Source organism: Sceloporus undulatus, chromosome 8 (genome assembly GCF_019175285.1).
Source record: "Sceloporus undulatus isolate JIND9_A2432 ecotype Alabama chromosome 8, SceUnd_v1.1, whole genome shotgun sequence".
Taxonomy (NCBI): Eukaryota; Metazoa; Chordata; class Lepidosauria; order Squamata; family Phrynosomatidae; genus Sceloporus; species Sceloporus undulatus.
Genome location: NC_056529.1, coordinates 30347239 through 30373362, shown reverse-complemented (window position 1 = coordinate 30373362; position 26124 = coordinate 30347239). Strand labels below are relative to the sequence as shown.

At 38.6% G+C, this 26124-nt stretch overlaps 1 protein-coding gene across 4 annotated transcripts in view; it reads left to right on the top strand.

Annotated features, from left to right (window-relative positions):
• Positions 1 to 26124, top strand: part of CYTH3 (cytohesin 3) — a 51143-nt gene that overhangs the window by 13887 nt on the left and 11132 nt on the right. For all 4 annotated transcript variants that reach the window (XM_042437628.1, XM_042437630.1, XM_042437629.1 and 1 more), the window contains exons 2-9: positions 8077 to 8159; positions 8507 to 8571; positions 10424 to 10490; positions 14107 to 14225; positions 18296 to 18376; positions 21049 to 21161; positions 22335 to 22483; positions 23939 to 24050. In XM_042437628.1, coding sequence (XP_042293562.1) covers positions 8077 to 8159; positions 8507 to 8571; positions 10424 to 10490; positions 14107 to 14225; positions 18296 to 18376; positions 21049 to 21161; positions 22335 to 22483; positions 23939 to 24050 — 789 coding nt within the window. The remainder of the gene's footprint in view (positions 1 to 8076; positions 8160 to 8506; positions 8572 to 10423; positions 10491 to 14106; positions 14226 to 18295; positions 18377 to 21048; positions 21162 to 22334; positions 22484 to 23938; positions 24051 to 26124) is intronic.

The window sequence follows — 26124 nt, the reverse complement described above, 5'->3', positions numbered from 1 at the left end:
TCTCAACCATCCAGTGAGTAGATTCTCTTGGTGAAATTCCCTGGGCCATGATACAAGACACTCTTATGGTAAACTGTGAAAGGAATAATAGATGAAATGTCCCCATCTACTAAAGCACTGTTCTGTCTGCTTAGCTGGAAGATCCTTGCTTTCTCCAGCCATCTACATCTTGAGATCTTCCAGATTAGTCTAATGATAGGGATAACATGCATTAATGGAAGTGGAATGATTGTTTTGTGTGGGTCTCTTTAAATTGTCACTTTGAAATTCCATTAATTGCTATAGAAACAGTGCCAGTTGTTTTATGTGAACCAATTCTGTGTAGGCTGGAAAATTCCCCAGGATTGTTACAGCACCCGGTAAGAGCTTTTGTAACAAGAACACTACCTCCTTAAATAGTCTTGTTATATAATTTATTAAATCTCATAAGAACTGGGTTTTATTTTAAAACATTAAGTCCATTGTTTACACCCTCCACCAAAACTATACATTAGCTTCAGGCTTCATTTGTTAATATTTTATATCTGTATGCTCAGATGGATTTGTTTTGCCAAAAGAAAACTGATTACAAGTTCTTACTACTTTTAAACAGTCAGTATCTTTCTTAACTGATAGATGTAGCAGTACATCTTTTGGAAGCATCATGGCCAGAATGGTGATATAGCTATACAGTCTCCACATTTGTGGCTTTGACTTTGCAGATTTGATTATCCATGGACTTGATTAATATATTCTCTTTAAGAGCGATCCATAGTTTCTTGTGATGTATGCAATCAAATGTTTTGCTATAGCCTATAAAGCATGGCGGCCAGTGCGGTGCAGTGGTTTGAGTGTTGGATTGCGGCTCTGGGGACTAGGGTTTGAATCCCTGCTCAGCCATGGAAACCCTTGGGCAAGTCACACCCTCTCAGCCTTTGGGGAAGGCAATAGCAAATTTCCTTTGAACAAGCCTTGCCATGAAAACCACGCGCCTTAGGATCAGAAATGACTTGAAGGCACACAACAATGGCAAAGCACAAGTCGATCTTCTTTTGAAACTCATTTTCTTTTACTCTTTGCTTTTTTGAAGGAAGCAACCCCAGCTAGGACCCTCTCAAAGACATTTGATGTTCGAACGGGATGAAAAAGAGGATTTTATTGCTTATCTCCCCACTTCCTCTCCAGTATGAAAAAATCATTTGGTGTGATCCTATCTTACATGTCCAGATATGGGAACATTTGAATTTTCTTTGTCCTGTTTTCCCCAAGAGGAAAAGCTTGGCATAGACCAAAATGTTTCCTTATTTCCACTTTTCCTTTTCTTTTCCATATGGACATCTTATTGCCCTGATGTTTCAATTTGGAAGACTGTTAGGTATTTTCCAGTATGCTTCGGTTGAATTTCAAGTTTTTCCTCACAGCAATTTTTTGTATGATGGCTGTTAGTATGATAGAGTCAGGTTTTTCAAATATACTTGGTGCAGAGTTGCAGAATATTGATTTTACTGTCTTCCCTTCATGTGCTATATATATTGTGAGTTGAATCTTATGTCCTGTCTTATGAAACTTCTTGAATATTGGAAGCATGAGAACTTCTGTTATTCTAAATGCCTATTATTGCTCTAAATGCCTGCACAGTGCTTTTGCAGAACAACAGTTCCCTTTACATATTATTTCATACTCATTCCACTGCATTACATGAACCATTCCATTCTCCCATACTATATAGTATATAGTGTCTCCTGAAGTGAGGTATGCTGCTGTGCATATCACAGTTTATTGTTTACTTGAGTCTCTTGCAGCTTTTGTGTTTCAGTTGGTAGAATGAATATAGTTTGATGTCGTCAGATATAGTTTGCTCTGCCATTGTTGTATACCTTGAAGTTGCTTTTGACTTATGGCGACCCTAAAGTGGACCTATCACATGGTTTTCTTGGCACATGTTATTCAGAACTGCTTTATTGGTTAACTCTCCCATCCCCATTATGTCTTTTTATGATTCTTTTCCATCACACTTTGTCCCACTAGTCTTTAGTAAGTAGGAGGAATTAGGTACTTGAACTAGCTGTTCATTACATTATTGCATATTGATGCTAAATAGTGTTTGTATTTTGTCAAAGCAATAATATTCTCTCGCTTTTTCAAATGCACAAACACACACACAACACGTTGATAACTTGGGTCCAAACACAGATAACCTGGATCCAAACTATTTAAGGCTTTAAAAATTAAAATCACTATTTTAATCTAGGCTCAGAAATGTGGTGGAAACTGGTAGAGCTGGGACAAATATAGGTGTCACAGACATGACCGTTTGGCCTCTATCAGGATCCAAGTGATTGTCTTCTAAAGCAGCTGAATTTTCAAGATCATTGTTAAAAGTGATTTGAAGCAGTGCAGATATTTCTTCCTGCATTTTTAAAATAGGTACAGGATTGTTATACTTCCTACAACTAGGATTTACATACTGTATATAGTGTTTCTCTGTGGCTTCTCATAGTTTGAATTCCCTGTCTCCCATTATTGAGCTTCGTCTTTTAAAATGGCTGTTAAATGGACATTTAACATCAGCTATAGTTTGCTCTGCCATTATCTCAGGGGAGAGGCCAACTTATATCAATGCCCTTGCGCACATGACAGTGCGCAGAGTGATTTTGCCACTATGGCCCATCACAGGAAGCAAAACACATTTAAAATTGAGCAAAACTAAAAGCCATTTATACTCCACTCTAGTAGCTTAGTGCATATCTCAAGGGTCAGCAAAGCACAGCTTTATACTATTGTTAAATTCCCAGCAAGCTTTGCCATTGGCTAGGCTAGGTAGCGGAGTGATAATAATATATAATAATAAAATGATTGTTGATGTTATGTTTGTAACTGTGGTTTTAACATGTGGTAATAATATTGTAATGTTTTAATTGTATTTTTTAAACTCTGCTGTGATCCCGCCTCGATCCAATTGGGAGAGGCGGGAAGATATAAATAAACTCTATTATTGTTGTTGTTGTAATATCCTTCTCATTTCCTGGGCTTGCTTATATATTAAATACTGTATACTGTATACTCATGTATAAGTCTAGAAATTTTAATCAAAAAATTGACCCAAAAAACCTGAGTTGACTTATCCATGGGTCAATGTAAGTATTGTACTTTAACTCTTATAAAAAGGGGACCATCTCTTTGTGAAAGGCAAAAATGTAATCTGCCCTGAAAGCACTGCTCTCTCATCCATCCAGCCTTTAGCATGAGCACAAACAGTTAGGCCTGCTGGAACTTTGTTAAGTTCTTTGGCATCATTTTCCTTTGCTTCATCCTATAGATCCTTTGTCACGTGCCCCTAAATTTTACCCTCAACTTATACATGGGTCATATCAAAGTCCATCATTTTACCCCAAAAAAACCTGCCTCGACTTATACATGAGATTGATTTATAGTCAAGTATATACAGTACATTGTCCTGGGTTGACGGTTTACCTGGTAAAATCATACTGATCCTGAATGGGGCATGAAAAGTGTTTAGAAAAGTTGAGAGGACGCTGCAATTTACGTAGGTAACATTGGCCCATACAGACAGTCCAAAATAAAGCTGCTTCGGGTCACTTTGGAGGTATGCTGTTTAAATGATGCATGTGTCCTAAGAGTCCGGAAGCCACGCCAAAGCCATGCACTAGTCCTAAGGAATGGAGCGTAGTTTGCCACAGCTTCCAGACTCTTAGGACGCATGCATCATTCAAACAGCATACCTCCAAAGTGACCCAAAGCAGCTTTATTTTGGCCTGTCTGTATGGGCCCACTGTGAACAAGGTTGAAAATATGTGAATGTGGGGCGGTGGTGGATAAAATAAAAATAGACAGAGAAAGAATATGATTGAATTGTAGTGGTGCAGCTTGGTGGTTTTCCAGATTTAAAAAATGTGCTCCTATCAGGCCGGTATGCTTAAAGATGGAAAGTAAAATATGAGATCCCTGCCTGGAGGGGATTTCCGATAGCTTCACAAAAATAGACTCTGTATATCAGGTCCTTTGTTAACTAGCAGCATCTGCACCCTATGGCTCTCATCCAAAGAATCTGTGGAGCCCGTTCCATACGTGACTTCCTTCTCTCCTCTTTGAGAAGGGAAGCTGTGCATAGGATTGCTGACTCTGCTAAGGATTATAAACACATGGTTTCCTTAGGACTCTTTAGAGTTTGAAAAGCAAATGATTAGAGATGACCCCACTGTAAACTCTGATGGGGAGTCCAAAATAACTAGCTTTATGTGAAACTGACTTATGGGATTGGGCCATAAATTCTAATCCAGTTTAACATATTGATGTAATATAATGACTGAGCGCTGGGTGGTATGAATAAAGAAGTCTGACTAGTTTGTTCGGTTACTGAGTTGGTATTGTATTAATTTTTTTGGGGGGGACGAATGCCCTACATTGAAATCTGACTAGAAGTATATCATCTTGGAAAATTTTGTGAACTCTTAAACTGTTTGCAATTGACTGCAGCTTTGCTGTTGAATGGAAGCTGGACAGATTCCCAGGTTTAAATAGAAAGGAAATAGGTGTTTGAAAGTAAAGGTGGGCAGGAGAAAAGGGATTTAGAAGAATGGACTGGGGAGCTCACAATTCTCACAATGTTAATCATTATTATTTGAAACCCAGGTAAAAATAGCCTTCACTGTGAATAGTTCAATTTATCAGTGAAAAAAACATCAAATATCTAATAGATGTTGTGTTTTCTTGTTTGAGATGGGTATAAAAAGTGGTTCAGTTCCTGTATCCTATTAAATAACTTTTTTGTAAGTTCTGGCACTAAAAGAAATGGAAACTCCTTATGTAACAACATCATGATAACATCACGGTATGCTTCATCTGTTTAGTCATTTGGGCTGAAACAACTTATTGCCGAGTGCAGGAAATCACTGTTTTCTTTCTCTAAAGAACATCCTTGACCTTTCCGCTGAAATACTTCCTAATGGTATGCAATGAACTACAATAAAGTTGCAGGGATTTGACAGCTAGAATATAATGTAATGTTTGAGGTTGCATTCCTGTGTGGAAACTTATGCTGATGTACGGTCTCTTCCAACTCTATGATTCTATGTTATTTTAAGAAGTAGCCAGTGCTGAAATATTCTGGGTTGCTTTTTTAGTATTTTCTGAGCACATCTTCAGTTGTGGGTCACAAAAAGCCTCTGGTTGTTTTAGGCATACAGAAATGACTTATGATAGCAAGAATAGAGGTGCCAATGGCTTTCCAGTTTGATGCCTTTGTATGTTCTCTGTTTCTGTGAAAATCACAGGTCCATCATCATCATCATCATCATCATCATCATCATCATCATCATCATCATCGTATGCCACCTTTCTCCCAGAAGACATATATACCATAGAGATGTCCGCAGTTCTGTTAAAGAAAACACTAATAACATTTTGGTCTGATGTACTGGCTTTTATTCCTTCCAGGATTCTTGATTATATGGATTATAGAACAAAGTAATGGAGGCCCCTGCAGTATATTTAACAGTACAACCCTAGTTGACCAAGGAGCTTATAGAGAAGCACTTTAATTGTGTGCAAGGTGGCTTTTAGTAAGGGCCGTGTTTCATGAGGGGGGAATATTGGCTCTGCTGACGGATTGCACCACGCACCATGCACACCAAGCAAGCATTTTACTCCACCCAGACTTTCTGTACCCTGCTTTCTACCATTTAGTGCTTTTAAAGCAACATACAGGGCTGTTTTCTCTCCCCCGTCTCCTAGGGCTGGCAAAGGGCTGGCCGCTAGAAAAAGTGGAACATTTTACAGCTTGGTGATGATTTTATTCTTCTTTATTTGTTTGAAATAACTACAGTGTCTCTTTGGTATCCGCTGAACTGCTATCCATGCAGTTCCTTAGAACTAGTGTTACATTATTATAATGTTTTTCCTTTGGGCTATTTAGCTACTACAGATTATAATAACTGCAGGGTGCAAAGGTACAGCAAGGTCAACGGTGCCTTTAGGAACCTCAGGACCTGTGGCCAAATCTGGCCCTGTCAGTGCCCTAATCTGGCTCTTTGGCTTCCCCAGATAGCCATCCATCTTTCCTCATTACACCATGTCCTTGTGATTTCTCATCTTTTGCATCATTTTTGTCAATTCTAAAAGGTTGAAATGCCTTTCCTAGGGTTTAGTTATTGGCACTGAGAGCTTTACACTCAAGTATGTTGGTATTTTTGGTGAGCGGTGTTTTCAGTTCCACCCCTGGAATGCAGCCCAGAAAACCTTTCTGAAATTGAATCTGGCTCTTGGGGTGAAAGAGATTCCTCGCTCTTTGCCAGACCATTTATCGAATGGCTGGCAGCTTTGCCACCTGGTTCAGAGGTCCAGAATTTTGATAACTGTCGTGGGTCATAGTATTTCTCCCTAAGCTCCAGTTCTTTGGCCCAGTCGCTGTGATCTGTGTTGGCAGCATGGCTGAGCTGTTGAGTAAATGTTTTACTTCCTATGAGCATTGGCTGCACCAAAGTCAGTGGCTGCTATGTGGAGGTGCAGTAGTGTAATTGATGGAAATGAACTTATTTTATATGTCTATAATATATGGTCATTATTTCAGATATTATCCTTCAAAAATGACAGTAATACTACTGTATATTTTAAAGGGCAGGATTTTGTACTCCGTTTTCGTAGTTCTTGCAATGAGAGTTTGCTGTTTTTTAAATATGTTGTTGTGTATAGATTAACTGCATACTTCCTCTTATGAAGCAAACATAAAAATTTTCTTATATTAGAAGATAATTAAATTTCTTATCTAGAAGAATAAATTAGATTAGTTAGGAATGTATCATGCCTTATAAATGTTCCTTCTCATTACGCTTTATGAATGTTTCCAATTGAAGTTTTCTAGATATATACTGGGAGCAACTTCTTGAGTAGTCAAACACATAAGAGGAGCGATGGAAAATTATGGTTCACTCTGATCCTTGTTTCTCTTTAGTTTCCTAAATGTGTGCTTTTAGATAAGTAAAAGTACTAGCTGTTTAAAATGGCTTCATTTGTCATGCTTCGCTCTTGATGTGGAACAAGGCAATGTTCCTAATTATATCAGCACTTGCCTTTCACAGAATTTGAGGCACAAACTGTTTTGATAGATTTTAGACTAAGCTAAATGTTTCCAGATTACTCACTATATTATATGTTCAGTGGATAGAAGTGCTAATGCAGTTATTTGCTAACTAATGACAGTGCTGAGTCCTATATGGAAAAAAAGGCAGCCTGAAGGTGTTTATTGACAGACGAAAAGCTTTCTGCAAATGATAACAGTGTCTCATAATAAGAAAATGTGTGAGGTACAGAGCATTTCCTACTGTTTTCAACTAATGATGGTTTGTCACACCAGAGGCAAAGTGTGTTTGGTTTTAACTGTAGTTTGTCAAAACGAGCCAATTTTAAACCATGGTTTGTTGTCTTTTCCTGTCTGAATAGCAAACTGCAGTTAATTAAAATGCAAACTGCAGTTAATTAAAATGCAAGAATATGGTTTTCTTTTCCTCACAGACCGGGGCCAAAGTCTTGTGCATGTCATGGTAAACTGTGTCTTAGCCTTGGATCCAAACAAAATCACCGGACAGTTAAGATGATGCATATATATGATCCTTTTACCCACATTTGTAGCCTCTTTACTCTATCCTTTGCAGTGTAAAGAATCAAACCAAAAGTTCTCTGATTAACAATAGTTTCTAGCTTTCATAGCAATCGTGGCGAACTAATGAATTGAGTACAGTTAGTTATAAAACAGAACAATAAGAGAACTGAGATTAAGGAATGCTTTAATATCATATTTCTGGAATAGTAAATGTAGTATGAACACAATACAAGATAAAATTTTGTGGAAGAACTATCCATTATCCTCATTCAAGCCCTGAGAGTTCACTGCATTTGCTAGTTAATTCTCCGTTCTGTGTACTTACACTGCTATTCTTGCAAAGGGTTAGTCGCTGTGAATATTGCCTGTGTTTCCTTGACATATGCCCTGTTGATGTGAATGTGGCTTTTACTTGTAGAACAGGGAGTACCAGAGTCTAAATCAATTTTATATAACTGTGTCTATGTTTCTCCCCTCAGTGCCCAATGACCTTTCTGTAGAGGAAAGAGAAGAGCTTTTAAACATCCGCCGTAGAAAAAAAGAATTAATTGATGATATAGAGGTAATCACTTTCCTTAAGTAAAGAACATTTTCTGTATTGCAATTAATGGTACTGCATTTCACTATGTACTGAATTGTGTAACACTGCTACGGTTTTTAAACACAAACTAAAAATATTGTATCTAGTAATTGCTGTTAAGGTATAATTATTGACATGAAGTAATATATAGAGAAATATTTTAAGTAAATAAACTGGAGTAGATATTTGTGATAGGTTGTGTTCCATTGCTATATATATATATATATATATATATATATATATATATATATAAAATCTTTCCAGTAAAATTAAAGGCTTTCTGGAAAAACTGTTTAACATTGATTTGTATTCTTCTCCTCTTTTGACAGCGGTTAAAATTTGAAATTGCAGAAGTTATGACAGAAATTGATAACTTGACCAGTGTGGAGGAAAGGTAAGATGTCTCTGCAACATGTGTACTTTATGGAGAAACTGCATCTTGTTCTTGCTACCTTTTTTAACCTGGACTTGCAGAAACTTTCTAGTTGACTGTGATTAGCCAAGATCTTCATCTCGCAAGAGTCATGCTTTTATAGCCAGTACACTTAGTAGAAATTGACATACTTCTGTATAGATACCAGTTTATTGCACATTCCTACAAAGTGCTGGTTTAACAAGTGTGTGCTTTTACTGATGCGGGATTGGCATACAACAACTTTGACACTGTGCTGGTTCCACAGGATAACCTAGGAAGTTAACACAGCAGAATGTGTCAGTAAAGCTGATAGCTCAGAGGTAGAATACATGCTTTATATGGAACAAGTTCCAGTTTCAGTCCTTAGTATTTTGAGATAGGACTGAAAAAAGTCCTTGCCTGACATGCTGAGAGTTATTGCCAGGAAGTATAGACAAAAAATGTGAAGCTTGTGATCCTTCAAATGTTGAACTACAACTGCCATAATTCCTGACCACGCTGACTGATGTGGACTAGAGTCCAACAATATTTGAAGGGCTGCAAGTCTTCCATTCTGATATAGAGCTCTTACATTTTACTAAGTCAGCAGGAGACGCAGGGTGATGTTTTCCGTCTGGCAGCCTAAAGAAATCTCTGCTACAGTTAGGATAGCCATGCCTCTGTGTATTTGAGGTATGGTAACTGAGTGCACACTTTTCACATGGTCTTCTTCTGTTTATCTTGCAAAAGATGACATTTTATCTACCATGATATGTTGCCCCTTCAGAGCTGTTCAGTGCATGCTGGTTGTGTGAATTTAGTATGAGACTTTGTTAAGATGAATTTTAGACTCTGTATCATTGAAATTAGTGAACTATAGTATCCTGATCCTATATGACACAAAGTGTTGGACAGCAAAGTAATTAAGTAGCTTTCTGATCTTACTAGATAAGGATGAATCTATCATACTGTGTTCTCTGTTATTTGTAATAACTTTATTAAAGTGTTCTGCTTAATATTGAATATGCTACTCTAGTACTTCTGGGTTTGAAGTGACTTAAATTATTGCTTTAGTATGCTATGCAGATATCATCAGTTCAGCCACACAGTCTTCTCCCTTGAAGTCTGAGCTGTAAAACATGTTTGTGTGATACTAATAGCATAGTTCAGGAGACTCCCATGGCTTCATTGGCCTGATGTCTTGTCCACCCACTGTAACAGTATGTGCTGGCAGAGCAGAAGTCCTGAATGCTTTTTTGCCAGTACATCGGCTCAAAAGATTGCGCTGTCAATTGGCTGGGATTGACATAATCCAGTTTAACTGGTTTGTGGGTTAAAACCATGCACATTATTCTCTCCTAATGCAGCTCTTGCCCTAATGTGTGTCAAGGGACTTAAGAATGATGTATAAAAAACTAAAATAAAATAAAAGCTACTTTGAATTGCTTTCTCTGGTAAGTATGCCTCTTTCTCTTTGGGGTAGGATATCTAGTTGTGGAGGCCTAAACACCCAAAGGCACTGGCTCTTCGACGCTAAGCAGGGCCAGCCCTGGTTATTACTTGGATGGAGTCCCCTAATGAATCCCAAGTGCTGGAGACTATATTTCAGAGGAAGGAACTGACGAAACCCCCTCTGAGTATTCTTTCCCTAAGAAAACCCTATGAAATTCATGGGGTCGCCATAAGTCAACAGGCAACTTGAAGACACAAACACATCTACGTTGTGCCATCCTGTGCGTTTTATAAAGATGAACATGTGACAGAAGCTTAAAATGTAAATACTCAGGATGTTTAACCATAAATTTCTGTCTAACAACTGTTTTCCTTTTATCCCACATCTGCTTCAAAATAGCAAAGCCACACAGAGAAATAAGCAAATTGCTATGGGGAGAAAAAAATTCAACATGGATCCCAAAAAGGTAGGGTTTTATTTTGTTTTATTTTATAGTGCACTTGAGAATCTAGGCTTCTTATTGAATCATTTATGATATACTCAGAAAATTGCTATCTTGCCTTTTGGCAATACCATTAGATAGAGTAAGGCAAATACTGCATGCTGGGTGGGGGCAAGGGGGGTTGACAGTTCTGCTAGCCATTTCTCCAAAGTAGTATCCTCACCATTCCCACTCTTGGAAGATGTGTGTGTGCATCATATGGCTTGCCCTGGAGTCCCTGAACAAACCTGCTGCCCTCAGATGTGGTGACAAAGGCTGTTGAGTTGCAAGCGTTGAGTTGCAAGCTCCTGGGCTGGCTGGCATCCATATATGAAATGAGAGGTTGACACATTTTGTCATTTGGCTCAGGCAGCAAAACATCTTTGGCTGGCCCTATCCAAGGCAGCTTAAAGCCAATTAAAAACTCACAATAAGTAATTAAAACAGTCTCAAAGCTTGGTGAAATATGAATGTACTGTACAGTTGGTCCTTTGTTTTTGAGGAGGATCCGTTCCGTATCCCCCCCACAAAAACAGAGGCTCGCGCATATTCAGTCCCCATAGACACCCACATGCTAGTGGCCTGGACATGCGTGCACACCATTGAAAATAGCAGAGGTTGTCCCGCCGCAGATTCGAGGTCGCAGATCTCAGATCTGCAAGTTAGGAGGGGCGACAGTATTGACCATTTGCCTTATGGTGAACCTGGTTGATGGAGTTTTATAGCTAATGCTGTTATGTTAGAGGTTCTGTTCGCTTATCCGTTTCATGTGCAAAGTGCTTTTCTAGGCAGCTGCTTTGAGGGGTTTGGCCCTAACTGTGTACATTTGTGTGCATAATAATCTTCCTGCACAACAGATGAAACTGCTCTGTTTACATACACCTTCTTTAAGAAAATAAGACATTTTATCCTCCTTAACTCACGATTCCTTATTTGGTCAGGACTATTATAGTTTTGCTTACCTTTATGTTCTTTACTCTTAAAGTTAAATGTGTGTTGAGTCTTGAATTCATTTTATTTGGGGAATGGTACCCTTTTTCTTGGAACATATAAATATCCAGGAAGCATTTAAAGCAAAGTAATTTTAGAAGCATACAGATGGGGGGAAATGGAGTTGATGTATGAGAGTTTGGATTGTAATGAGTTCCTTAGCTCCTAATCGTCTCCAGTGTGGTTGGCATGCATGGTGCCTTTTGCAATGGAATGTGCCGTCTCCCTTTGTAATTTTAAAGAGAAGCTGATTGTCAGTATTCATGCTCCAGCTGGATGATCAAGAAAGTTTCTGGATGGTAAAGCTATTCAGAGAGAGAAAGTGACCAGGAGAGAGTGAGTGGAAATGAGGAGGGGGATAAAGCACATTTGTTTCATAGACTCAAAATAGCTCCCCAGTCTGTTAAAATGTCATTGAGTTTGCCTGGTAAAGTAAGCTGTATTTGCTGAGCACATTGTCTTTACTTGGCAGAAAGGTATTCTACTGCTGCTGTTTCTGTAAACTAACTGTCTGTGTATGCACAAACATATATTTATTTTGCCAAAAATTGTTTTATTTTTATTATTTCTAGCCTAGCTGAAACCTCATCTCAGCTCTTTACTTGTTTGTTTTAAAAGCAGACTATTATTCCTATTAATAGAAAGGCAAACGTTCAGATAATGGCACAGTGCATAATATTTTTGACCCATGCAAGTTTCAAGATATTAAAATGCAGTCAGTTAATTGTTATGGTTCAAATGATTATACATGATTTATGTGATGACGTACTTTGTAATGACTTGATGTTATCTCCTTCTGTATCTGTTCACAATGAAGTTTCCCAGGTCAAACTGTCAAATCATTAGTCTGTGCAAACATAAATTCTGTTATGAGCAGATTAACTCTGTAATTTGCATCCTGAGGGCTCTTATGGAATAGATAATAAGTTATATCTATATAGTTGATTAAAAAGCAAACATGCGTACATACCTTCAAGTCATCTATTGGATTTACAGTGATCTCATAGATTCCATAGGGTTTTCTTAGGCAAGGAATACTTAGAGGTGGTTTTGCTAGTCCCTTCCTCTGAAATGTGGCCTACAGCATCTGATATTTGTTGGCAGTCTGCCATCCAAGTACTAACCAGGGCAGACCCTGCCTAGCTTCTAAGATGAGACAGGATCTGATGCTTTTAGGGTTTTCAGACCTTCCATGTACACTGATAGCAGTATATAAATAAATGATAACAAAACAACAACAACAATGAAATAAAGAACAGATGAGATGTCCACACAAATTACCAGGAAGCTTTGGAAGAAGAGGTAAAAGAGAGTCTGCAGGGCAAGGACCTGGCCCGGGTGGGTGAGATAGTTAAAACCCCAGAACCATCAATTGGTTTTTGACAAGTTTGTTATGACAAACCTGGAGACTTAACAGCTGAATGGAGTGAGATGGAGAGGGATAAGACTGTCTGAATATACAGGTTTTCAGCAAACTACTGCTCTGGTGCCTCAACAAACTACAGTTTCCAGAATTCCGTAACATAGAGCCATGGCAATTAAAATGGGCTCAAACCGGATTATTTCTGAAATGTGCATGCAGCCCCTGTCAAGGGAAAGATAGTAGAAGCAGCTTTGATTCTTTTCCTGCCTTTGGTCTTCTTTGTCAGTGACAAATTCAACACTAGCTTCTGTGTCTGCTTCTGAATGAGAGGCAGAAGAGACAGGGCAGCCTGGTGTAGTGTATGTCGGTGTTGTGGCTGTTGTGAAGTTTCCTAGCTCATTTTTGCTGTCTCCAGTGCTAACTTCCCGACATGTGCCTGGAACATGGAAGTCCCAAGATCAAAGAAGTGGCTAACTGCTTTTCTTCTTTACTTTTCTCACTGTACTGTTGGTGCCAGACACCCTCTCCCTAGTTGCCCATAATCTGTGAATGAGGCTTTGCTTCTCCAAATACAGTATAATACTGTATTTGTCAACTATGTACAAACTCTAACTACAGTTGGCCCTCAGTTTGTGCAGGGGATCCATTCCAGCCCGCCCCCCGAAAATGGAGGCTTGCACGTATTCAAGCCTCATAGGCTTGAACAGGGTGCACCCCTGTATGCACGGTCTGGGCGTGCGCGCCATTAGAATTAATGAAGGTCTCCCTTCCATGCATAATCAAAGTCATGGATTTGAGATCCGCAGGTTAGGAGGGACAACTGTATAATGTTAAGATAGCTTGAATCTTAATATTTCCAGAGCATGACCTAAATTGCTTGTCCCAACTAGGGTAGACTCATTGAATCAACTTGGTAAGTGAACATGTATGAATGGTCCATTATTTCAGTGGGTCTGTTCTGGTTGGGACTAACAGTCAGATTTAATGGTGGTATAGCATAGTAATTTGAATGTTGGACTAGGATTCCTGAGAGATGTGAATTCAAATCTCTACTTGATTGGTCACGTTGAGCAAGCCATACTCTCTCAGCCAGAAAAAGGCAATGACAAAGCTCCTCTGAATAAATCTTACAAAAAAAATAAATCCCGAGACAGAGACACCATAAGTTGACTTGAAGGCACAAATACAATGATAACAGATTTTGGACAAGGGGAAAATACTGAATTCTTTTTCTCCTGCTGCTTTTAGGGAATCCAGTTTCTCATAGAAAATGACCTCTTGCAGAATACTCCTGAGGACATTGCTCAGTTCCTTTATAAAGGGGAAGGGCTAAATAAAACTGTCATTGGAGATTATCTCGGTGAAAGGTAAGCAGGCACCAAACCAAGTGCGTATGATGCTAAACAGGATGTGGGATACCCTGTTTTGGTTCTTGTTTTTCTCTTCCTTGGCTATAAATGTCTCTACTACACAGTTGTTTACACTATACAGTTATAACATTTTGGTACCACTTTGAATATCCTAGCTCCATTCTATATAATTATAGGTTTTGTAGTGTGGTAACATTCTCAGAATTACAATTTTGAGTTCATCTTTGTTATGGTCCTAGACCAGCACAATTGGTTCGGAATGGCTTTCTGGAGTCTCAGCCAGAGCATCTTCCCATTCCTTGCTGCTTGATCTTTTTAATTGGTGATGCCAAGGATTAACGTTAGGACTTTCTACATGTGAGCCATGTGTTGCACAACTGAATTATGCTACTTCTTCTGTCTATTTAGTTATCTCCTTCCAGTATTAATCTCCAAGATCAATTATGCTTGTAAACCACCCATAGAAGTTTGGTTATTGGGTGTTTAAAATAATGACTAAATTAGAAGGTACTATAGGTATTGGTTTTGCTTGTCATATCCTCCTATACATTAGATGGGAACTCCTGTTCTACGTCTCTTGGACAAAGCAGTTTAGGAAGTCTCCCTGTCTGTTCATTACCTGTGGCATGGTAAGAAAGGGAAAGTGGCCCCATCTCAACATCTCTCCCACTGTGTGGTCAACGCCTCACTCATATCTAGTTGGGAAATGTCCTCAAGGGGTCAAAGCTCACTCAATCTGGGCAGTGTCTACTGCACTGAGATATTTCAGAAATTCCTCTCCTATGTCTATGTGGTTGCAACTGTCTACGTCCCTGTCCCATTACAGATTGGATAGTCCCAAGCCAATGCAACATTTAGTAGGGCAATTTGGTCCTTAGTGCTGGCATGGCCCAACATCCTCAGTGAGTTTAGCTTGCTGTTCTCCCTATGTGTGAGTCACAGAGACCGTAAAGACAAAGAGGTTGCATATCTGTAACTAGTTCTTCAAGTAGTCATCTGTGAATTCACACAACCTGCTCTCCTCCCCTTTTCATGCTGTCTCCTGATGGTGGACTTGGAACTGAACATTGGCAGGAATGCATGGCTTATATGTGTGCATGTGAGGGGACTGGGTTTCTGCCAAAAACACAGCTCTAGAAGCTTCTGAGCACCTTTGCACAGGCACTGAATGATCAATATGTATGAGTTCAGTTACAGGTAGGCAACCTGTTCTTTATTCTGATTGGTCTATTGGTAGTAACATAGCTTAAGCAAGCAATTCAGAGGGAAAGCTGTATCCTCTGCCTCTTAATATGAATAAGCAATAAATAAAAAGGCTGTTTGGGTTGTAAGTTTGACAAACTGATTAACTGTAATTAATACACGCAACATAGTTTTCAGCTTTAAACTGTCTTGAGAGCTTGTTTATCCAATTTCATCTGGATTTCCCAGTTGGAAACAGTTTCCAGCTCAGTACACACCTCCTCCTCCCCTCTACGTGCCTGAAAATAGTACAGACTCTGGCAAGCATGGAAAGTTTCTTAACAGAGACCAGATGCCCTATTGTGATGTAATGCTTCTTGGAGACAAGAATATGGAGCATCGTACACAAACTCGGTTGCATTCATAAAATTGCAGAAATAAAAGCAGTAACTCATACTCCAGAGGAAGAGCATTCTTGAGTTCTTTCAGTCAGCTTCCTTAAGTTTTGGAAGTTATCTGTACACTATGAAATAGTTATGTTGGGCTTTTTTGTGCTGAACTTACCCGGCATTAAAAAACCGTAGACTCACTGAGGGCTGACAACCTATCCAATATCTGCTCTTCAAAATACATTTTAATTAGAGAGATCCCAGATCTTTTAAAAAATGGTTTATAATACTATTTTGATAATGTAATAAAAATGTCAGTCAGTCAAATTTTATTGCTTTTGGCCAATAGCCTTTGCATAAAACTATCACAACAAAATACATACATATCATATTTGCAACATCAGTGGATTTATGATTTATAAAACTGAACATTTAGAAAAGTTTAAGATTACTAGGTATAGCTAGTATAAAATTATTAAATATAATCATCACCTTTACAATTTATGGCTATTTATGCTATGTATTTCTTCCTAATTTTTTGGCTGCTAGGGCATACAAAGTTACTCTCCAGGTCACATATTTGGCCAAATCCACTAGGAGGTACCCCCACACACACTTCTTTTGGACTCTAGCAAGAGCTAGTTTCAATTAAAGATGTCATGAATCGCTGTCTAGGTTCACTATATAGTGGACAAAACAATATGTAATGGACAAAGTCCTCTAATTCCGGGCATCCATATATGCATGCGCGCTCCTTTGTTGGGATGCCTCTCTGCCTCTCAACTCTATATGCTATGTCCGTCATATTCAGTCTCAGTTCTGTGAAGCTTGCTGCAATTGTACAAATGTTAAATTGTTAAGGTACTCTGCATGTTCACAAATCTCCTTGAGTTTATGATATAATAAATGGAGCACATAGGGAAAAATAGACAGTATTTAAATTCCTTTGTGTGACTACTTTCCTTATTCTATTCTTATCTTTTTCTGTGCATCTGGTTGAAGTCCTTTGAGCTCACCTGATACAAGTCCATATTTGATGTTCAGTTGGGCTGCAGCATGATGCTATGTCCAGCTACCCAGTATTGGCCATCTGGAGATATCCATGTATTCAGTCTCTTCTCTAGTCGTATGAACTAAGTGTTTACAATGTATAGATTGTTAGCCTTGCAAAATCTGTCAGTTGGTCTCCTGCTTCATTTCTTGATCCTAAAAGAGCAAAATCTTTCCCTAAAGGATTCTTCATGAGTGTATTAGGTAAATAACATGAATTATTTTCTTTATATAATTCTTTTGAGAATAAAAACACTTCTTTTGATGTGTTGATCTGCTTGTTTTCCATTGGTAAATACTCCTGTTGTGTTTATACAACAGCAGCTCACTCATATCCTATTTAATGAGTGTGGTTTTCAACGTATTAATTAAAATACTTGAAAAGATTTGCTCTGTTTCACTTAGGAAGTGATATCATGCAGGCCACTGTTTGCCATAGAAATCCACCTACTCATTGTTGAGATGGAAGTTGATCTGCAACATTTTCATTTAATGATGTGTTTCAAGCACACCCTAAGCATTAGGTCTTCATACCTATGTTTGTTAACATTGCAGAAATTAAGAACGGTGCTGAGTCAGAATGATAGTCTTAGGACTAGGCTACCCATAAGTGTATTGTGTGATTTGCAGATTTTTACACATTTGCATTGACGCTTAATTATCTTCACTTTCCTATGCAAATTCGCATCTCAACTAATTTTTAAGTCTAATTTTCAAGTCTGCAGTCTTCAGGATTACATATGCAGAAACATTCCTTAATTGAGAGACATAGCCTTGTTAATGTGGAATATCAGTAAGCAAAGGAATTTTGCAGCACCTTTAACTGTGTGAAAGAAGTTGGAGCATAAGCTTTGTAGACTTGGTCTGCAATGGAGGAAGAGGACCTAGTCTAAGCGTACGGCTGGTAAAGAGCACCCTCCATCTGTGATCACGCCAGGACCACATAGACCACATGGCTTGCTTCCAAACTGAGCCGCCGCTGCAGTCCCAAGCCATCCACCACCAGGATCCAGATTATTTCGGATCCAGACTGGGAGCACCCAAAGGAAGCACCAACCCTCTCTATTCTTTCCACCATGATGCCACTTTTGGCCTTTTTGAATGCTTGCGTAGAAAAATGGCAGTGGTGGCACCTCTTTGGTACTTGCCCTCAAAGGAGTGCCAAGAGGAATCAGGCTAAGAAGGATCTGAATAAGACATTTCTGTATGAAGACAGTAGACGTTGTCATTTACATTGTTTGCTACATGCTTTTAAGTTTTATCCTCGACTTACCCATGAGTCATATCAACATCCATAATTTTGGCCCCCAAACTTGCCCTCAACTTATACATGAGGTCGACTTATATTCTAGTATATACGGTAAATTGGAATATTAAAATAAATTAAAATACATAACTGCCACCAGTTTACTTTCGTTTCCGTTTTCTTTCCGTTTTGTTTTACAGGGATGACTTTAATATTAAAGTACTTCAGGCTTTTGTTGAACTCCATGAGTTTGCTGATCTTAATCTTGTTCAAGCCTTAAGGTAAGTAAATTAACAAAAACCTAAAGGGTTTCCTGAGTATTTGGAATTGTTAATGTCGAAATCATACAAATAATGATGCAGTTCTTTCCTCTGCCTTCCTAATCTTATTGAGAACCTTTCATCTCAAAGCTATCTATGAATAGGATTGTATCATCTCCTTTTCCACATACGTAATCAGATAGGACTCTTCATTTTAGTAAGCAGCACAACTCACCCTCTCTCTGATATATAATATTTTGAATTGTGTAAATCAGGAGTAAGGAACCTTCTTTAAATATTTTTGGATGGTGCCTAACCTAACCACTGGGTCATTTTTCATGGGGCTGATGGGACTTTGAGACTAACAATATTTGGAGGCTAAGAGACTTTGTACCCTGGTGCAGAAAAAAGAAAATAGCCATTTTGGTCACTAAATGAGATGATATTAGTTAATGGCACAATAATTGTTTAAACCAATTTATTATGACTTCAGTCTTTGTGGAAAATTAGTAGGTGAATTTGTCATATGGAAATTGAGAGTGTTGTTTCTTCTTCAGTAAGAGGGTTCCCCCCCAGTAAGAGTGGTTCAGCAGTGGAGCCAATTGCCTAGAGCTGGTGGGGTCTCCTTCTTTGGAGAGCTTCAAAAAAAGGCTGGTCAGCTACTTGCTGGGTATATAGCTGGAGATCCTGCATTGAGCAGGGGCTTGGACCCAGTGACCCATGAGACTCCTTCCAGTTGTATGATTCTGTAATTTCCTTAAAGTGGAAGCTGCAAATTTGATATGATGCTAAAACAGATATAATTCTGTTATCTGTATCTTTCACTTTGGTTTTCAAATAACAGGTTTCAGGGTACATATCTGAACAGGAATGTCATTCTAAGGATCCAAAAATGTTGCACGCAAACTAGTACTGGCAATTTGCTAATGAACTTGAAACCAAAACTAACCCTTCTATTAAAATCTGGTAGGAACAGTCAGCGGCACTAGCTTCATTTGCTTCTGGTTTAGCTTCTTGCCTGTGTACTTCCTCTTCTTTTATCCTTTGTTTTTTTATTACACACTTCAACTTTATGTCTAAATTGTGGTTAATTTTAAATATAGTTTACTAATACAAGCCACTTTTATCATTCATAGCTCCAAATTTTGGTTTCTGCTTGTTTTAGTAGATCAGTTTAGATAACTGCCATTATTTGTTCAGAGTTGGATGTCACAATAAGCTGCAGTTACTCTGGAAGAGGAAGGAAAAAGGGATTGTGTGGCCTCAGTTTTCACAGAGGCTCATCCTTGTATAATGTTACCTCAAAAGATAGTACCTGTTCATTTACATTATATAGTCTTTTATTTTTATTTTTAGAACTAGCAGTCTGATCTTGTATGTATTTTCAAGATGCAAATTTCACTGAGTTAAATCAGACTTATTTCCAAGTAAATGTGGCTAAACCTGCAGCTGTATCTTATCTGGGACTATTGTAATCTGGCAGAAAGAGCTGACTGCTTCCTTTCCTATCCTGACATATGTTCTATAGACATGGAAATGTGCCGTTCTTTTGTTGCTCTATTTTGTAATTTTCCACAAAACAAAAAACACTCAAGAGTCCCTAGTGAAGTAAAACTCCTGTTAGACTTCAGAGGAAAAAACAACGCATTTCACACAAACCGTGACTATACAATGGACCTAGTTGCCATTGGAAGTTGTAATGTCTAAATATGGAATTATCTACAAAGATGGTCAAATCTCTCTATATATAATATATCCCACCTCTCCAAAGACAAAATTCTGTAGGAAGGGCCCTCTTTTGTGTCCCATCATTGGAAGGGTGAGTAGTGCAAAAGGCCAAGTAGTGCAATAAACTAACTGTGCAAAGCCCAAATAAAAACAGATCTGGTCAAAAGATAGAGTGCATATACTGTACCGGTGCTGAATTACAAAAGCAAAATGTGTAACATACCTCAACATCAGCATCAGAAGAGGAACAATTGGGTTTTTTTTTAATAAGGTTGCTGCTCCTGCTTCCCAGTTCCTATAGAACCAAGATTGTGAGGAAAGAATTCCATGTGCTTAAATCTCTCATTGAACTTTAAAGTGCTTACCTTTGAATGGCCTCCTCTTTTCTTAAATATGTTGACATATACAACAGTTTATTTAACTGCTGCTAGGGGCTCATCTGTTTCAAAAGATGTCTGCTCCTGCATTTTGAAAGAGTTGGCCTTCGCTTTGCTTTCAAGGAAGGTTTTCACATTATTTGTGGAAATTTGGCAGAGAGATAAGAAAGGGGGTTTTGGTCATAGGATCAGCAAGCAATGTTCTGTTTTAAGCAGTTAGGCTAGCTTTCCCAAACCTGACATCCTCCAGGTGTGTCGTGCAACAACACATTTGGTTGTAGTGGCTGGGAATGATGGGAGGTATAACCCAACACTCCTAATTGTAAAATGCTGTGCTATGCTACTATTTCTACATTTTGAGAAATATTTTAAAATCAACCCTGATATTGGTTGCTGTACCTTCTCATGATGAGCCATTTATTTGTCTTTATCCTAAGAGCCATTTATTTATCATTTTGGCCATCCATGGTATCCTCAGCACTCTTTTCCATCTTAATTGTGTATAAAGATGAGCTTATAACTGGTGTTTTAGGAGGAGGTACTGCAGCAATTCTTACCTGACCTACAAACTCATGTATCTCTTTCCAGGCAATTCCTGTGGAGTTTCCGGCTTCCAGGAGAGGCTCAAAAAATTGACCGTATGATGGAAGCTTTTGCATCACGTTATTGTCTTTGTAACCCTGGCGTTTTTCAGTCTACAGGTTAGTGGTGATGACTCCTACTCACATTTGTTTTTATTGCCTCACTGGAGACAAGTATAAATTGATTATGGGAAGTAAGCGGGAAACTTGTACAATCTGGTTGGTTATTACCGTTTTTATCAATACCTGAGCTGTGGAATTACATTGATCTCTACATGTATGCTTTGTTTTATTTGCATATAACAGGATAAGAATCAAAATGACATTGAAGAGCAGGAACCATGCAGTGGAGTTGCTCAGAAAGCTTCATGTTATAAGGCAGCTTACAATTTTTTGGTGTTGTGTACCTTCAAGTTACTTCTGTCTTCTGATGACCTTTAAGGCTTTCTTGGCAAAATTTGTTCAGGGTTGTTTGCCCTTGCCTTCCTCTGAGGCTGAGAGAGTGTGACTTGACCAAGGTCCTAGTCCAGTATTCAAACCACTACTCCATGCTGGCTCTAGCGTGCAAATATTTTAAATACATTTAAATGAAAAGGGATATACAGGGCTAATAAACATTGACTCAGTTCAGATGTAATGCCAAATAATGAAAAGCAACATGATCACAAACTGGCTTCTCGTGCATGCTCTGATTCATTTGTTAATTCCTCTTTGGTGCAAGCCAGTTATATCTGAAATGGCAAACTATGGTTTATGTTTAACTTTTAAACCTGGATTGGAAACCAGCTTCCAATTCAGATTTGTAATCTTCTAAAGATAATGAAACAGATTTATCTGGAGCATACAAAGGGAAAATAAAACATGAAGTCAAGGATCTTTCTCAGTACAGTACTGCTAATTCGGACTCCTAGAGACCACGTTTTTTCAAGAGAAGACTTGAATGGGATCTTCATCTCACAAATGTTCATCTCACATGTAATATGTAGTTTCGTTTGCCTTTGTATGATGTTTAACTAATACTAAGTAAGACGAAGTTGAGAATAATTGCTAAGTGTTTTTCACATACTATTCTGTAACAAAACCAACAAATAATTGTAGATACTCAGTCTAAGTTCCCTGCTTTTGAACGTTTACAGTCTAAAGTATAGATTCTCACTGTGTGCATGTGCGTGCGTGCGGTTTATGAAATTAGAATGTTTCTTATGACCTTGCATATTTATTCATAACTAGCTCTGGGCTGGTTTTACAAGGAACAGTGAAGACTAATAATTCTGCTTTAATATTGCATTTCAGATACATGCTATGTGCTATCTTTTGCAATCATTATGTTAAACACTAGCCTTCACAACCACAATGTAAGAGACAAACCAACAGTGGAGCGATTTATATCTATGAATCGAGGGATTAATGAAGGTGGGGACCTCCCAGAAGAATTACTACGGGTAAGCTAGTTTTAAAATGGCAAGTGTGCCAAAGACTTCTTGCTTTGATCTTCACCCAGTGAGTACTGTACAAGTTTCAGTTCCAGCACTAATCTCTATATGACTCAGCACAATAGGATGTACAGTTTGTGGCAATAGATTTCTATAGTGGGAGAGCTTTTGGTAAGAACAACCACCATCCATCGTTCAGAGCTCATTGCTATTTCCCCCTCTTAATTAAAACACTACAAGGTCAACTAGTCTACAGCTGTGTGACACCCATCAAGCTTTAGGACCTTGTAGAAAATGTAGCCCATGTCTCCCAGCCTAAGATCTAGCCCAGTGATGGTGAACCTTTTAGAGGCCAAGTGCCCAAACTGCAACCCAAAGTGCCATGTCCCTCTGGCTTTCTAGTAACAAACTCTGGCAAACTCTGTACCGGAGCAACAGCACATGTGCCCACAGAGAGGGCTCTGAGTGCCATATTTAATACATTGAACACTTTTATACATGCAAAGGCCTTTGAACTGTGATAGTCCCCCATTCCTCCACACAGTTGACTATTGACTATAACTCCCTGATGGCTGGAGGATTCTTGTAATAAAAAATAACATTTCTAAGCTTGGCTGTTGACTGTGGCACATAGGAATTCAGAATGCCATCTGGAAATGCTAGGGTTTAGATCTGGCATTTTAAATTTTCTGTATGCAGATCATGTTCGCTGTACCATAGAGCTATGGCCCTTTGCCCTAATGCACACCCGGGTTTTCAAGATTAGCAAATGCTTCCAGTACTAAACTGTGGATTTACCTATCATGGTTACCAAAGAGGCCTGTCCTTTGCTTTCCACCTCCATGTATGAAGTCCACAAAGTCTCAGAGTGCTAATGAATTTAGATGTATTATTGAAAAGCTTTTAAATAATAAGCAACATTTCATAGTATTCTCTCATATCATTCAACTGGATGATCTATGGGTTTTGCATCTTATTTATTTATTTAAGGGTTGTTTTTTCCGTTCTCAATCTGGCAAGATGCTTACCTGTCTTTTCTGATGGAACTGGCTGTTTCATAGGCAGATGCTTCTTCCTGCAGCTCTTCAAAGCAAATATTTTATTTTTAGAAAAGAGATCTTCTGTTTTACTGTAAAGTATATACTTGTAACCCTGAGAATGTCATACAGCCATTTGGTTTCCATGTTTTCCTGGTATGTTTTGAATGAGTAGATATGTTTGCAGATTGTGACCCAAACCATGCTTTCACATTTTGACTGTTTTGTAACTGTGTATTGAACAAATCATGCAATCAGCTTAATGTTTCCATTTCCTGCCCAAGAAAAGTAGGAATTGCTTTTGGAAATACATACAGATTGTTTCTCTGAAAAGAACTAACTCTTTGAGGACTTTCAACTGAATCTGTTGGCCGTGTCTTGCAGGCCCAGCAGTGGTGTTAAACTTTTCCCCCCTGTTTTCTTTCAGAATTTATATGAAAGCATTAAAAATGAGCCCTTTAAAATTCCAGAAGATGACGGGAACGATTTAACCCATACGTTTTTTAACCCAGACCGAGAAGGTTGGCTGCTGAAATTAGGTCAGTAGGTGGATAATTTCCCCCGTTGTTTTCTGTATTAATCTGTGCTTTGTCCCCTGCACCTGTTCTGGTGAAAACTGAATGCATTGGAATTAGTGTTCGTTTCTGATCAAAATATTCACCATGAAAATATTGCTGACCAGTTTACATATTCTTTTCTATTATTTTTATACCCCCTTCCGAATTTGCAGTTTAGAGCGGTGTTTGATTTCTGGCATTTGAGGACTGAGCCTCTCAATGAAAAGAGATCCCCATCCTTTTTGGAAATACCAAAAACCAATAAATAACCATTCCATTCACTTTAGACCATGCCAAAGAGTGCTGTTATAAGAGGTTTCCATAAGGAGTTTCTCGCTCATACACACCAATGAAGTGCTCCTCTCTGTTCCAAAGGTTATTCCTGTCTGTCTTTAGTACTCCTCCTCCCCCCATATTTGTGAATTTCTGTTGGTTTGACTTTTGGCTATGATTTTGTAAATGAGTGGTTTAAACGTGCCTTCTTGTTTTCCTTTTGGCCTATGAACTATCACCTTTCTGTTCTGTGACTGGCTGTCTCTGCTTATTCTGCATTAGGAGGTATGTACCCAATGGCTTTCTAGCCCCTCTCTTGTTCTGTTGCTTGTTCTCTCTTTAATTTTACCTTATTTCCCCCCTTCCTCCTTCTGTTTGCTCACTTTCTTTTATTTGAGCATTTGTCGGAATACCATTTGTCACTTAATATCACTAACTTTGGATGGGTGAAGCCAGTTGAATTCCACTCATGTATAAGTGTCCCAAACATTACCTGTTTCTCCAGCTGCTATCAGCGTTTCACATTACAGTAGGCCCTTGGTATCTGCTGAGGTTTGGTTCCAGGACCCCCCTTCCCCCCGTGGATACCAAAATCCGTGGATGCTCAGGTCCCAGTAAATACAATGGCATAGTGAAATGGTGTTCCCTTAGACAAAATGGAAAAATCAAAGTTTACTTTTTGGAATCAATATATTTTAAACATTTCAAGCTGTAGATGGTTGAATCTGTGGATAAGGAATCCGCGGATACGAAGGGCCAACTGTAGTTGCTAGCCACCTTGACACTCAGTTCTAGTTCAGTGCACCTTGAACTCTGTAGAATGAGCAAACAGGCGTGGTGTACTTTCTTTCTTCATGTTATGTATAATCTGAAATACTCAGTTCGTGTTCCTGATCAAGAAAACATCCAGGAGTAGCCATGCTGGCCATTTAGCAAATTCAATCAAAAATCCACCAAAAGCTTGCACAATGCATTTTGGTTGGCCAATAAACATGTCACTGTTTAGTAGATTCTTTATTGTTTCTGATCAAGTAACTGTTCTTTTCCCTCCTGCACTTGATTCCTGTTTGGTTAAACATGAGTTCTGCAGAGCTACTCTAACACTAAAATAATCAAATGAATAGTTGGGGTCCATATATATATCTCTCTCTCAGAACATAGCCAGACTGGAGCTTGTTAAATTAGCAAGTGGAAAGAGTTATGGATGGCTGTTCAAACAGAGAGACGTTTTACACAAATAGTGAAAGCCAAGTGTTGTATTGGAATAAAAACTCTGGGACCATTTCACTGACAATACATCTGAAAAAATGGCTTCTTGACACAATATTACAGACTTAATGTGCTTCAGAAATGTTGCCTTCTCAAAGTAAGGGTTGTCTTCCAGGGTGTCAGAGCCCTCTTCCTTCTTTCTGTATGCATTTTCATCACAACTCCTTTATAAACCCAGGAGTCTGTTTGCTCCATGCTTATTTTCATGTGTGTACCAAAGAATTTATTGAGAACAGTCAGAGATCTCCAAAGTCGGTCACATCCCAAAAGTGCTGCCAGTCTGTCAGTGTTTCAGGATCAAATAGTACTGACTCAGCTCAGGCTCTTTTGAAATGTAGGTGGCTTCCTTACAAATATGGCCTTGATGGGATGGGCAGCACCAAAGAGCATGCATTTTTGGGGAGTTATCAGTAGATTTTAAACAGGTTTCTGATTGAATTTAAAACTACTGATCTAAAGGCCTAACCCCAATCAGTCTCAAGGGGCACCTTTTGTTTACTGTTGTATCAAAGGG